The sequence below is a fragment of the Muscardinus avellanarius genome (genome assembly GCF_963383645.1).
Source record: "Muscardinus avellanarius genome assembly, chromosome: 12".
Classification (NCBI taxonomy): Eukaryota; Metazoa; Chordata; class Mammalia; order Rodentia; family Gliridae; genus Muscardinus; species Muscardinus avellanarius.
The window spans coordinates 19,006,620-19,021,021 of NC_137798.1; the positions used below are offsets into that span (position 1 = coordinate 19,006,620).

A 14,402-nucleotide genomic window follows, 5' to 3' on the forward strand; every position below is an offset into this window, starting at 1 on the left:
CACAGAAGGCCCACCCATCATGTGTCCCTGAGTTGGCTCCGGTGTACACTACCTGTGCAGCTCTGTTTGTCTTCTACCTTACAAGGTATCAGACAGCATGCCAAACAGCAAACCACCCCTCTAGGTTGGTTTTTGCAAGAGGTCTTTTACTTCTGCTCAAATATTATAGTAACAGGAGCCACAGAAGGATAAATTCAAACATCCAGAAATTAAAATTCAAACACATTGGAGTTGTTTGAATGACTGTTGTACAAATGTAAGTTGAAAGTAATTTTAGAGGGGATGGAAGATTACTTTAACCTAAGGGCATTCTATCTGAGCTAGACCCCAGCCCTTTAAAAAAAAAAAAAAGTTTTAACAGGATCTTGTTAAGATGCTGAGATTGGCCTTGAACCTGTGATCCTTCTGTTTGGCCTCCCAAGTACTAGAACTATAGGAGTACACTACCATGGCCAGCAAGGCCATGTGGAATTTTGAAATTCCTAAGATTAAACTCTATTAGGTTACTTGTAATTTCAATAAAATACCCAACAGACATAACAGAAGGAAATAAATATCATTGCATTTCTGGAAAGCTTTGAAATTCTATCACCAGATCTGGTGGAAAATATCTGTTAAGTGTGGCCTGAGTGTGTAGATTAAGTGGGCATTTCCTATTCAGATGGATATACTCAAGTGGACCCCTCTGCAGGTCCCTGGAATACAGAACATTGAAAAATCACTCTTTCTTTCTCTTCTCTCTCTCTCTCTCTCTCTCTCTCTCTCTCTCTCTCTCTCTCTCTCTCTCTCTCTCTCTGTTTGAGTTGTTTCCTAACTTGAAAATATATCACCAAAATATGAATGAATTATGGCTTGACAGTTTTGGACAGCTGGATAGTGTCCATTAGTAAATTTCAGAGTTTTGTTTTTATCTATGACTACACATGTTGCCTTAAAGATTAAAGATTCCCTCTCAAATCTTCTCACCACAGTGAGGTCCCCTGAATATAGCTGGAAGCCAGAGGTGAGGATGGGGTGGGGGCAATGCAAGGACTGGAAACACATCTTTCCCTGAGATTTCTTTTTCTTCCCCCACCCCAAGGAAAAAGAGATGGAGAAGCAGAAAACCCTCTATCAGCAAGCTCGGCTGCACGAGCGTGGCGCTGCCGAGATGGTCCTTCAGATGATTAGCGCCAGCAAAGGTGATTACCCCTTTAGGTCTGCATGGGCCCAGGGAACTACCACAGAGACAACACACCAACACCTAAGAGCCTAGTGGGCGCGCTTTGCCACCCGTTTCCTTGGTGATGTTTCCTTGGTGATTCAATCAAATCTTCACCGTGGCAGGTGAGATGAGCCCCATGGTGGTTGAGACTCTGAAGCTGGGGATCGCCATTCTGAGTGGAGGCAACGCTGGTGTGCAACAGGTAACGGGACCCCAGGGGGCTGCACAGTTCCCAGGTCCCTCCATCAACCTCTGTGGAGAGAAGACTGTGGAGAAAAGACTGCTACAGAGGGGTCACCCAGAAACATTTTGCTACTGTTTATCCTTAGTGGCCAAGTATGTGAGAGTGGCTGGGAGCACAGGTAAAACCAGGACTAGGAGTCTACAGGCAAACACACAGTTAACAAAGAGGTTTTATCCGGGGTTAAAAGAGAAAGAGATTTCCTTTGTTCATCAGTACATAATTTTCTAGAGAACTATATATACTCTGGAGGAAGATTCCTAAACTTTAGGATTTTATTCGCCCTTTTCATGTATTAGCTGCCTTACTGTGAGCAGGGAGCCTCACCACTGGGGGGAGGTCGATAACCCCACATACCTGCTATTTACACATTCCTTCTTTATTCATTCGTTTGTTAATTCATTGGACACTTACTCACTGATTGCTGGCCCACGCCAGTCTCTCCTATGAGGGCTAAGGATGTAGCAATGAATTATGCAAATAAAATCCCCTGTGGCCAAACAGCTCATTCTAGTAGGCACTGAACTCACCAAACACACAGCACACGGCTGAAAACCCGGCACGTGGTACTCACTCAGGCAACTGAACTGGAACTGGCTCAGGAGACAGCACACTGGTGTGCCTGGCCCTCCATCTATGGCCGACAGCTTCTATGTGCAACAGGAAGGTGAAGTTTCAGCCAGAGCTTTGGCATCCGTGGAATTAGATCCCGTGGCCTGGAAGTGCATGACCACCAGATTGTACATAATTGTCCCCAGCCTCGAACTCATCCCAAAGAAATTTCAGTAAGAACTGTTGATCTCTGTATTGTTTTTTTACTTTTTGCTCTCCTCCAATTGCACCTACCAGATGGCTATCTTGCAAGATCATTTTTTTCCTTAAAAAACAAAATTTTGATATGTTAGAAAAAGTTTTTACCTTCCCTTTAACAGGGAACTCAGGAAATAAAGTCTCTTGTGAAAGAAATACTGAGATTTCAACACATTACTGGCTAAGCTTCTTCCTCCTGCTTGATAAACTGATAAGAAATTCGGTTTTTACCTCGACGTTATATATTACTGTGTCACAGTCCTAGTGCTTATAGGAAAGACTTCAAGTGCTAAATCACAGATGCCAAAGGTCAACTATACTATCCTAGCAGAAATACTAGTGAGCTTTTAAGAAATAGAATGGAGCCACTGAGAGATTGTGAGTCTGTAAATAGAGAGTGGGGCACACACACACACACACACACACACACACACACACACACACACACACGTTTTATTTTTAAGTCCATGGGTGATTCTGATACTTAGACCTGGGACTAGGTATTTGCCATTTTTCCATCGAGATTAACAGGATCAACCCTTGTGGCATAGTTCTCATTTTCCTTTTAAATGTATCTCCACAGAAAATGCTAGATTACTTAAAGGAGAAAAAAGATGCTGGATTCTTCCAAAGCCTTTCTGGTCTTATGCAGTCATGCAGGTAAATATGGAGAAACCACTCAGCATTTTTGCAAACTATGCATTATTCAAAAGAAAGGGGGTGCAGGTGACAGGCACAAATCAACTGGCTTATCATGACATTATTGGAAGAAGACCCTTTCAATAGTTACCTATTTAGAAAGCTAAGAGAGTGGATGTCATTCCTTCAGCCTTTAAGACTGTTTAAACTGCACTCAGAAGGGAAAACGGAATCTCTACCAGCCACAAACACACTCTACCTTGTCACCTTTAATTGCCTTCTGTGTCTCTTTTTTTTTTTTCTTTTGGTCAGGCAGTTTTTCTAGGTGGCCTAATGTATACTTTGAGTTTCTCCTTAAATATTTGTACCCATTAAAAAGAGTGGGAAAGTTGGGACCTTTTCCTCCAGGCTTTGTGTTTATTAGATACATAGGCACTTTGCTATCTGTAATGATTCTTTGAGTTTGATTAGTTGTTTGTGGGTACATATTTTGACACATCCATTTGACAGAAGTACATCCTGGCATGGAAACATTTTTACATAGCCTGAAAAACAAAGCCTCAAACTACCCATTTATATTACCAAGTCATGCAATCCACCCCTCCTGGCTCAATCCTTTGGCAGTAAGTAATATGTAATCAAAAGTCATAAGATTTCCAGGTGTGGTGGCACATGCCTGTAATCCCAGTACTTGGGAGGCTGAGACAGGAGGATCGTAGGTTCAAGGACAGCCTCAGCAACTTAGCAAAGCCCTTGGCAATTTAGTAAGACCTTATTTCAAAATAAAAAATAAAACAGGTCTGAAGTTGTACCTCAGAGGTAGAATGCCCTGGGGTCAATCCAGTAACACACACACACACACACACACACACACACACACACACACACAGTCTTAAGGTTAGCATACTTACTCATTTCAGAAATGAGTCAACAGTCTTTTTAAGAAAAGTGTTAGCTTATTCTCTAAAATTCCTCTGAATTTTGAGTAATCTGTAGTTCATTCTAAAAGCAATCAAAGTTATAATAATTAGCTCATTTTCCTCCAAATAATATGATTTAAAATAGAACATTATGTTTTCCATTAGAAAATGACTTCATAATTTTGCTAACTTAATTGATTAGGTAAATATTGTACCCTGGAGCAATATGGAGCATATTTGAGCTGCAATATGACCCCTTATACTCAGCTCCATATTTTTTCCACCAATAGTCTATTAGGTTATTATCTCTCTCAGGGAAAGAAAATATAATATTGCCAAACCTGACTCATTGAGGGGGAAATAGTATATGTGGAATTAGAGATGGCAAAAACCAAGGCAGTTCAGTTCCACGTTGCTCTTGAAGTTCTCCATTAAATTTCTAAGAGGTCTCTCAGCATTCAACAGCACTTAATATTGCTAAATTCATTTATAATGATGGTGTGAAGGAACAGGTGGCATGCACTTAAATGCCAACTGACTTCAAGGAGGAGTTTTAAGATATTTTAATCATTTTTTATGATTATGAAAATAATATAAATTTGCAAAATACTTAGGTAATAGAGACATTAAAACATTTAATTTGGGTGCTTAGAGATAGAGTAAGGATTCAGATAAAAATCAGAACTGCAGCTTCAAGGTAAATAGGTTCAAATGTCCTTTTCCATGTAATCTTTCCCTGACAGCGAAACCAAAGTAGATTAATATAGTATGTTGTTACAGCAAAAGCTATTGGGAGAAACAACAAAAATAGCAATAGAAATGATTCAGTTTGCTGTTTAAAATTCACCTAGATTGCGAATTATATGTTACTCCCTAAAAAGAAAAAAAGTATTCATTTATTCCAATGTCTTTTCAGCCCAACAGTCATTCTCTTTGCACAGTGGTAGGATTAAGGCTAGTCTTAGTGGACTCAGCGATAAGCTTAAGAGTTATATTCTTGTAAGACCTTTATGTTTTATGAAACCCTTCAGATTGGGGAAAGAGTTGGAAAATAGAAGACGCCCCACTTGGAAATAATCTGATCATACAGCGCTCTTATTATCGAGCCTTGTGGTTCCACAGGGCTTCTGGAGAAATAAAATTTGGCTGTGGCTGTGGCTATGATGAAAAAGGGTGGCAGAAGCAAGGACAAAAACAAATGCCTACTTCCATAAGTTCAGGGACAACTAGGGATACCACCGCCCATGGAAAGCTTACACTTGGCTGCTTTGGGTTCCAGAACACTGCAGAAATCATAAAGAGGGCCGGGCGTGGTGGCGCACGCTTGTAATCCCCGCGCTTGGGAGGCGGAGACAGGAGGATCGCGCAGGTTCGAAGCCAGCCACGTGTACTGGCTTAGGAGACCCTGTTTCCAAATAAAAATATAAAATAGGTCTGGGAGTGTAGCCCGGAGGTAGAAGGGCTTCCAGGAACCCTAGTACCACCAAAAAAAAAAAATCATAAAGAGGTGTAGCTTTAGCCGGGCGTGGTGGCCCACGCTTATAATCCCCGCGCTTGGGAGGCAGACAGGAGGATCGTGCAGGTTCGAAGCCAGCCGTGCGCGCTAGCTTAGGAGACCCTGTTTCCAAATAAAAATGTAAAAGTAGGTCTGGGAATGTAGCCTGGAGGTAGAAGGGCTTCCAGGAACCCCAGTACCACCAAAAAAAAAAAAAAAAAAAAAAAAGAGGTGTAGCTTTCAAAACCTGGAATTTTATAGCTCTTTCTATCAGTACTCATTCTAAGCACTGGGAACCTCATTTCCATGATCCTCAGAAAAAGTAGGGAAAGGTAGGAGATGAACATTAAGTAGTACAGTCTAAACTTTCCCTTGAGAAACCTTAGATTATTCCTTCTTAATGGAAGCCTTTCAAATCTTCTTCCATTAGAAGGGGCTCAAACTGGACAATGAAAGTCATTGTGTTTGTGACTCCTCCTCCTGTGAGACAAAGTCCATGAACTACAGCATTCTTAAACAAAACCATCTGACACAAAGCCAAGGAACTGTTAGACTTTCAGCCATACTATAATGTGTTGGTCCATTTACAACAGTAGAGGGACGAGATATTCTTAGTCAATAGATACACTGGCATTAGAAATCCATTTTTTCCAGCGTGCATAGCCTTGAACCTTGTTTTCTTTTGTCTGTTCAAAGTGTCCTTGATTTGAATGCATTTGAGAGACAGAATAAAGCTGAAGGTCTGGGTATGGTTACTGAAGAAGGAACATGTAAGTAATCGATGAATGCCAAGGCCATTCTCTTCCTGTTTAAAATCTTAACTCTTTCGGGTTAAGATCCCATTCTTGCTGCTGCATCTTTTACTTTGAATGATTGAAACCGACTTCCTAACATTGATTTAAATGTATGGTTTACCTGTGAAAACATATACATTATAAGCAGTCTGGAATTCTGAGTGTTCTGTAGAAAAGTAATAAAAGGAACATGACTTCATATTTGTAGTTCTGATTCCAGTACCCATTGTTTAAAGAGTCTTATTACAATGAAATTGTAATTTCATAATTTTTAAATGTCAGTCCGATAGTGGTATCTTCCTGGACAGCTATGTGTGTGATATAAAAGCATATCCCCTTCACACACAGCCTCTCTTCAAATAGGAACTTACGAAGGAGAGGGTTGCACGGTGTGAAGCCTGGGAGCCAAAAATATTAAACAAGCAAGGATCTCCAAATGAAACGTCACAGTTTCTTAACCTGCAAAGACTTGCTCCATTGAAGCAAACCCTTTCTGTTGGTAGCTTTTATGAAGCCAGTACCCAGGCTTTATCTGGCCTTGATAAAGTCAGCTGTGCTCACAGAGCTGATTTTAACCAAAAGCAGTTTATCTTTGTGTTATGGTCTTCTTACTTTGTATTTTCTTTTTCTCTCACCCACAGTGATTGTCCGTGAGCGTGGTAAGTTTGAGTTTCTGGCCTGAGTTCCTGCCACGTGTGTGAATCCTAGGAGATTTAATTTAATTGCCTCAGCACAGACACATCTTGGGTTTGGCGGCTGCATGTTGAGTTGGATTCAGTAGTTTGATGCTTAATTAAAGAAGTGTCTCCCATCTGTAAAGCAAGGGCTGCAGACTGTGAACCATTTACTGCCATTACCCTAGTTCTCATGACCAGTGCATTTGGGGGCTGAATAATTCACCTTTCTCGGGCTCCGTGCTGTGCAGCCTCAGCTCCAGATTAATTGAGTTTCTCACCATTCATTCAAAGCTCCTTTTCCTGACCATTCTGAGTCCACCCTTTATCACTTTCTTCATCATCTACATTAGAAAGTGTTTCTGTGAACCAGTGCTCACCAGCGTGTTGTGTTTTCAAGGTGAAAAGGTGCTCCAGAACGATGAGTTCACACGGGATCTCTTTAGATTCCTGCAGTTACTTTGTGAAGGACATAACAGTGGTGAGTGGCACACATCCATTTGTCAGGGGAGGACAACATTCAGGGGAAACACAGTTATCATCTCATTCAGTATCCCTGTGTGGTACAACCAGTTCCTAACCCAAGGACATCACTTAATCCATCCCTCAATAACAATCTCTACATAAAACTCTGTGCTAATGTTATTTAGTCCCACCAAGGCGAACCTGCTTCCAGAGCCTTCAGCCCTTCTCATCTAGCCCCTTAGACATCACCAAGTTCCATTTCAGTGTCCCCAAAGCCCTGAACTGCAGGATCTGCCAGGCCCCAAATGTGGTACCTTCGTAAGACTCTTCACATGGTGTGCCTCTTCTGAGCTCAGCTCAGGGGCATGCCTAGCTCTCTTCACATGATGAGACTGAACTCTGACCCTGCATTGGTGCTCTCAGACTTCCAGAACTTCCTGCGGACGCAGATGGGCAACACTACCACTGTGAACATCATTATCAGCACCGTGGACTACCTTCTGCGTCTGCAGGTGAGTAGGAGTGCTATGGGCAATAGCACCTCTCGCCTGCCCTCCCAAAAGGCAAAGACAGCTACATGGAGTCAGTGAGTTCCAGGATACAGATTCTCTTTGATTTTCAATAGGGTTAAGTCCCGATAAGCCAACCATATGCGGAAAATGCATTGAGTACACCTAGCCTGCAGAATACCGTAAACACGGCACTCAAGACTACCTGATGTTTACCCTCACGGTTGTGTGGCTGGCTGGGAGCTGTGGTTTGCTGCTCCTAGCCAGCATCACAAGAGAATATAGTACTGTATTTTGCTACCCCAGAAAAAAAGATCAGACTTCACCATTCCAAGTACAGTTTCTACTGAATTCATATTACTTTCATACCATTGTAAAGTTGAAATGTGTTAAGTTGAACTCTCATAAATTGGGGATCGTATGTACAGTCAAGCCCCAATAAAGAAGGCATCATACTCTGGCCACATGCTAATGAGAAGCTAAAAACTTGAAAAGAATGTTTAAATAATGAAGTGGAAAGAGGAAAAGAGGTTAAATACCAAATTCTCTGTTGTAAAATGCTGGTTTACTTTAGTTTTGCTAATGAAAACCTTGCGACAGTGCCTGAGACCCATAAAGCAACCTGTGAATAAGAGAAGATTTCTCTAGGAAAAAGAACGATACAAGGTGATGGGATTAAGATGAGCTTTCAAACTATATTAAAAAGTCACATGGTCAGCCGGGCGTGGTGGCCACCCTTGTAATCCCCACGCTTGGGAGGCAGAGACAAGGAGGATCGCGCAGGTTTGAAGCCAGCCTCGCTGGCTTAAGAAACCCTGTTTCCAAATTTTAAAAAGATATAAAATAGGTCTGGGAGTGTAGCCCTGAGGTAGAAGGGTTTCCAGGAACCCCAGTACCACCAAAAAAAAAAGTAAAAAGTCACATGGTCAGAGGGAAACACACCAAATATAGTGTGCAGCTATGAATGTATCGCTTTGAATAATCTCACTATGTTACATAATTAGTATGCCCAAAATCAAAGCATAAAAAATAAAAAGTAACTTTGTTTGAATAAATGGCCAAAGTATCTTGAGAAAATCTTCACAAATGTGAAACAGATTTTGTCTTCTCTTTGCTGACTCTTCATCCTGGTCTTGCTGCATACTGGAAAGCTAGTGCAGTCTATCCAACTTCTCTGTTTCAGTTTTCTAATCGCTAAAGTGGGTAGGACTTGCCTCAAAGAGCAGTTAGTACACATCGAGAGGTTTGATTTACATAAGGAGCTCAGAACCATTTCTGGCATTTAAATATCAACTGATATGTTGCTGTTGCCATGGTTATTTGTATGGTTGTCTTTACTACCTTTGAATAGACTCCTCCTATATCACGGTCTCTCAGGTGCTGAGAGCTGTCCTCTATCTGTTCTTCCATGTGGAGAAATATTCACGTTTACAAGATGCTGGGGATCAGATATCTCTGTCCCTCTTCACAGCATCTTTGGCTCCTGACATAGAAGAGGCCATAGCGATGTAGGATTCTCACAGACTCTTCTACATTAAGTTTAGCTTCACTAACGGAAGCCCAATTGACTGAGAACACTCAATTTTTATTTTATTTATTTTTAGGAATCAATCAGTGATTTCTACTGGTATTATTCAGGGAAGGACATCATCGATGAATCTGGACAGCACAACTTCTCTAAAGCTCTGGCGGTCACCAAGCAGATTTTCAATTCTCTTACAGAATACATCCAGGTATGGGCCAGCAAGTGCAGATTTGGAGACTTGAAGATTTGTGTGTGTGTGTGTGTGTGGTACTGGGGATGAACCCCAGAGGCATTCTACCTCCAAGCTACACCCCAGCCCTATTTTTTATTCTTTATTTTGAAACAGGGTCTCACTAAGTAGCTGAGGCTGTCCGCAACTGCGATCATCCTGTCTCAACTTCCAAAATGCTGAGATTACACACCCAGCTTTGAAAAAAAAAAAAATATATATATATATTTATTATATATATATATATATTTTTTTTTTTTTTTTGGTGGTGGTACTGGGGGGTAGAACCCAGAGGCTTTCTACCTCCAGGCTCCTACTAATTTGTCAGAAACTAGCTCCATGAGCCATGCATGGTGGTGCATGCTTGTAATCCCAGAACTTGGGACGCTGAGACAGGAGGATCACAGGTTCACAGCCAGCCTCGAAAACTCAGTGAGGCCCTCTGCAACTTAGTGAGACCCTGTTTCAAAATAAAGAATAAAAAATAGGTCTTGGGGTGTACATCAGAGATCAAATGCCCCTGGACTCAATTCCCAGTAACACACACACACACACACACACACACACACACACACACACACACAAATTAGCTCTTTGGAAAAAGTAACTTCAGACGCACATAAACCAGGTACAGTGTCAGTCAAAGCTACAAGCAAACGTCAGGTTGCATGTCTTGATATTTCAATTGTCTCTCTGTTCACAGCAATCTCCATTCATTGCCTACAGTGGTCTACCAGTCTACCACTTGTGAAAAGGAATCAAAGATGTAGTCAGGCATAATTTACTAGGAAATTCAGTAATCATATCATCACCCTCTGTGACATAAGATTTTTTAAGCAGAATTAACATTTCATCTCTATATTATTATAACCAAGAGATTCAGGAACAGGATTTTCATTCATTTATCCATTCAACAAAATACACACTGTGATTCACAAAACAAATATATCACTTCTCCTCTTTTTGTGCTACTGGAGATTGAACCCAGGGTTATTCTAGCTCTGACTATACCCCCAGCCCTGTTTGTTGTTTTTGTTGTTGTTGTTGTTGACACAGGGTCTCACTAGGTTGTTGAGGGCCTTACTAATTTTCTGAGGCTGGCTGAGAACCTGCAATACTCCTGGGCCAGCCTCCCAAGTACTAAGATTACAGGCATGTGCCACTATGCCCGGCTTCACCTCTCCCTATAAAGAGCTTGCATTGTCATTGAGAAAATACATAGTCACAAAAAATTATTTGATACAAGATGATCGTATACATATACGACTTGAAATCCTATATACAATACTTAAGAATCACATATGTGTGAATTCAGAGGAAGAGATAGTCCTAATGAGCCCCAGGGTTGAGAGTCTTCACAGGGGCAACTGGACTGGGACAAATAAAGAAGAGGAAGCCTATTTTGGGTCAGTCTCCAGAAAACCACAGAAATAGGATTGTGCCTGGCTTCATCAAGAGTAATATCAATCTTGCTGAAACAGAAAAACAAAGAAAGAAATGGGGAATATACTGTTCTTTTTCTTGCACCTTCATTTCTGATCGATCTGAAGTTCCACAAAGTGAAATACTAAAGGAGATCATTGAGCATATCTGACAAGCATTTGATTCAATCTAGGCAGAACCTACCCTAATCTTCAAAATGTCCCCTGGAGCACTGAATCAAAAGGATAAGATTTTGTGTTTGTGCTTGTGCGTTTCTTTCAACAACCAATTTTGTTCCAGAAGAATATAGTGGCTTCTAAGCTCATGTGGTTTGGGAATGTAGGCCGTATTTTTCTTGCTTACCTCCTTGAAAATCCTGCCTAAGACTCTTCCAGAACTTGAAGTAGTACCTTTTGGAACTTTCTTGTTGAAGAATGACTTGGAGATTGGTTAAAGGGTAGAAAAAAATAGACTATCAGAAAGAGTTAATAAAAAGTAATGTTGGTTTGCTAACAATCTTTAGAAATAACTTATTAACATGGAAAATGTAAGCTACTAATTAAGTGTGTTTGGCTTTCAGAAAAGAGACTTTAAAATGATAAAATACTTGAGGTTTAGGTCAATGATAAAAAAAATTCTAGAAAAGATTGAACACTGGGAATACTATCTACATTTTTCTTGACTTGGCCAGATAGATAGTCTTGGGGTAAATGCATTTATTATAGCTTTGCCTGAAATCAATGGTAAGCTAGGACCTAGTTTTCAAACTGTGTTCCACAGCACCCGAGTTCTTCAGAACCCTCATAGTGAAGGGTGTGGCTGGGGGTGGACAGGAGTGCGTACAGCCCTACTTCTATCACAGCATTGAACCTTTTTAAATATTGCCCTGCACTGTAAGCTTTTTATTTTAAAGAATGCATTCCAAAGCTAAAAGAAAGTCTCTGAAACAATCACTGGACTGTAAAATTCATAGTAAGCTTGATATTCTATGATTGGGAAGAAGAAAAAGAAAGCAACTTCTTAGAAAAATATCGAGGTTCTTGGGATTTCGATCTGCTCATTTAGGCAGGTGTCAAATGCCCTTTCCAGGACGGATTTCAGAGCAGCTGGCAGTGGGTGAGGTGGGTGAAATAAGGATGTCCTCCTCTTTACAGGGCCCCTGCATCGGGAACCAGCAGAGCCTGGCTCACAGCAGGCTGTGGGATGCAGTGGTCGGCTTCCTCCACGTATTTGCTAACATGCAGATGAAACTCTCTCAGGTACTGTGGCCTGTTCCCCACACATTTCATTGGTGTGGAATGCTACATCAGTCCTCACCCCTGACTTTCCATTGCAGATGTGGCTGCTTGGTCAAAGGCTGGAAAAGCCATGCCGATTAGGTCTCATTTTTAAAACCAAGGGCCAAAGTGGGAATCAATGCCTCCAGGGTCAGGGATCCCACACAAAGCTTCTGCATGAGTGCAGCTTCCTTCCTTGTGTCCGCCAATCTACTTTTTATTTTTAATTTACATGATTGCCTCAACACTTGCTTCTCTGGTGCTAATCCTTTTTGCTTTCTTGTCCTTCTTTTCTCCATTTACAAACACTCCCAGCCTTGTCTGATGGGTCAAGTGTTGCATGCCTCTGTCGTCCACAGAGCCCTCTCTCTCGCCTCTGCTTCCCTCCCTCCCCATCTCTGCCTCTCCTTCTCACTCCCCATCTCTCTGGCAAGATGAATCGGAATCACTCAGAGCATTTATTATGAACCAAATAAATGTAGCATATGTAGTAACTGATCACCTCTCTCCATGGCAACACATGAGGGAGAACTGGAGGATGTGTTTCAGGCTGATTAGAGTAACATTTACGGCATTAATTTAAATAATGTGTTTCGGAAATTTTCAAGGCTGTCACATCTGCCGCCTCCTTTCTGGAATGTGCTATTTAACCCGTTCGTTTTTCCCCTTTTGACTCTGGCCTTAAGGGAGGAGAGAGTTCTTTGGGAGGGCTGTTTGGCAGAAATGTGTCCACTTCTGTGTCGCCCAGGGCAGTATGATGTAGAGGCTCCAGAGACAAGAGCCCTGGGCCTGTCACCTCATCACCAGTGACTTGTGGAAAGTTGCTCCCCCTTTTTGGTTTTTGTTTCGCCATCTACACAATATTCCAAGTTAGAGCAGATGAGCTCTGAAGTCTCTTCTCAGCTCAAATAGTCTCTCTTTCGATGGTGTTTTCTATGTATCTATGACCATAGGAGAAATTTCCTAGGAAACTTGAAGGGCTAGACAAAGAGCTATGTCATTTTGAGAGAGATGCTACAGAAGAAAACAGACTCAGAAAACATCATTTTCTTAAATTTCACCATCAGATCCCATCTAAGCATCATTTCCTTCTATGACATAAAGTATGAAACACAGAGCTAGCTGGCTCTGTGTTCTGCCTACACTGCTGAAATCAAAGCTAAACACACCAGTATAAAAACCATCTGAAGGGCCAGGCGTGGTGGCCCACGCTTGTAATCCCCGCGCTTGGGAGGCAGAGACGGGAGGATCTCGCAGATTCGAAGCCAGTCTTGCTGGCTTAAGAGACCCTGTTTACAAATAAAAATATATAAAATAGGTCTGGGACTGTAGCCCTGAAGTAGAAGGGCTTCCAGGAACCCCAGTACCACACACACACACACACACACACACACACACACACATCTGAAGGAACCGCGCCAGTTGACACATCATTCTAAAACCAGTGGTATCCAGATCACCACCAACTAGAATCAGAACAACCCAACTCCAGAAAGAAATGAAACCTCACATGGCAACTATAACCTTAATTCCTTAATCAAGTTACAATAGTATCCCCATAAAGCTGACTAGCAATTCTCCAATATAGAAAATAACATAAACTACTAGAGATCCCTACTGGTTCTTTGGTGAACAGGATTGTTCGGTAGTTGTGGACACCAGTTGGTACATCTGCCACACCATCCTGAGAAGGAAAAATGCAAAGGCGCTTCATTAGATGAGTCCTGCTAGAGTGAGCCTCCAGTGGATGGTAAGACATCCTCCTCCGCAGTGCGCAGGGAGCTCGTTCCTGGCCTCGACGTAGCCTTCGCCTAACCTTTCCAGAGCAGGCTCTCCTTGCTCACCCCCGGACTGTGCTGAGGGCTCAGATAGCTCAGGGGTATCTCCTGTTTCTGTTCTAGGATTCCAGTCAGATCGAGCTGCTGAAGGAACTCTTGGATCTCCTTCAGGACATGGTGGTGATGCTTCTGTCCCTCCTGGAAGGTTGGGCTGTTTGGTATAACTAGGCATTCACACAACTGTAATTGGTCTGAGCACTAACCTGTCTAACCACTCAGATGATCCTCTGGCAGGTCACTGATGCCTTATGACGTGGGTTAGAATGCTAAATTTTCAGAAAGCAATGAGTGCGGGGCACATGGTCTGATGGACAAAGCCAGAAACCAACTCATTTTATATCAATAGGAAAGCCAGAATGA

General features: G+C 41.9%; 1 protein-coding gene across 2 annotated transcripts in view; it reads left to right on the top strand.

Annotated features, from left to right (window-relative positions):
- The window catches only part of RYR3 (ryanodine receptor 3), a gene marked incomplete at both ends in the record, with an annotated part of 530,337 nt that overhangs the window by 488,483 nt on the left and 27,452 nt on the right, over positions 1-14,402 (top strand). For both annotated transcript variants that reach the window (XM_080708162.1, XM_080708163.1), the window contains 9 exons: positions 1,082-1,181; positions 1,327-1,406; positions 2,839-2,915; positions 6,006-6,083; positions 7,161-7,258; positions 7,666-7,754; positions 9,356-9,484; positions 12,082-12,186; positions 14,106-14,187. In XM_080708162.1, the coding sequence (XP_080564288.1) occupies positions 1,082-1,181; positions 1,327-1,406; positions 2,839-2,915; positions 6,006-6,083; positions 7,161-7,258; positions 7,666-7,754; positions 9,356-9,484; positions 12,082-12,186; positions 14,106-14,187 (838 nt within the window). The remainder of the gene's footprint in view (positions 1-1,081; positions 1,182-1,326; positions 1,407-2,838; positions 2,916-6,005; positions 6,084-7,160; positions 7,259-7,665; positions 7,755-9,355; positions 9,485-12,081; positions 12,187-14,105; positions 14,188-14,402) is intronic.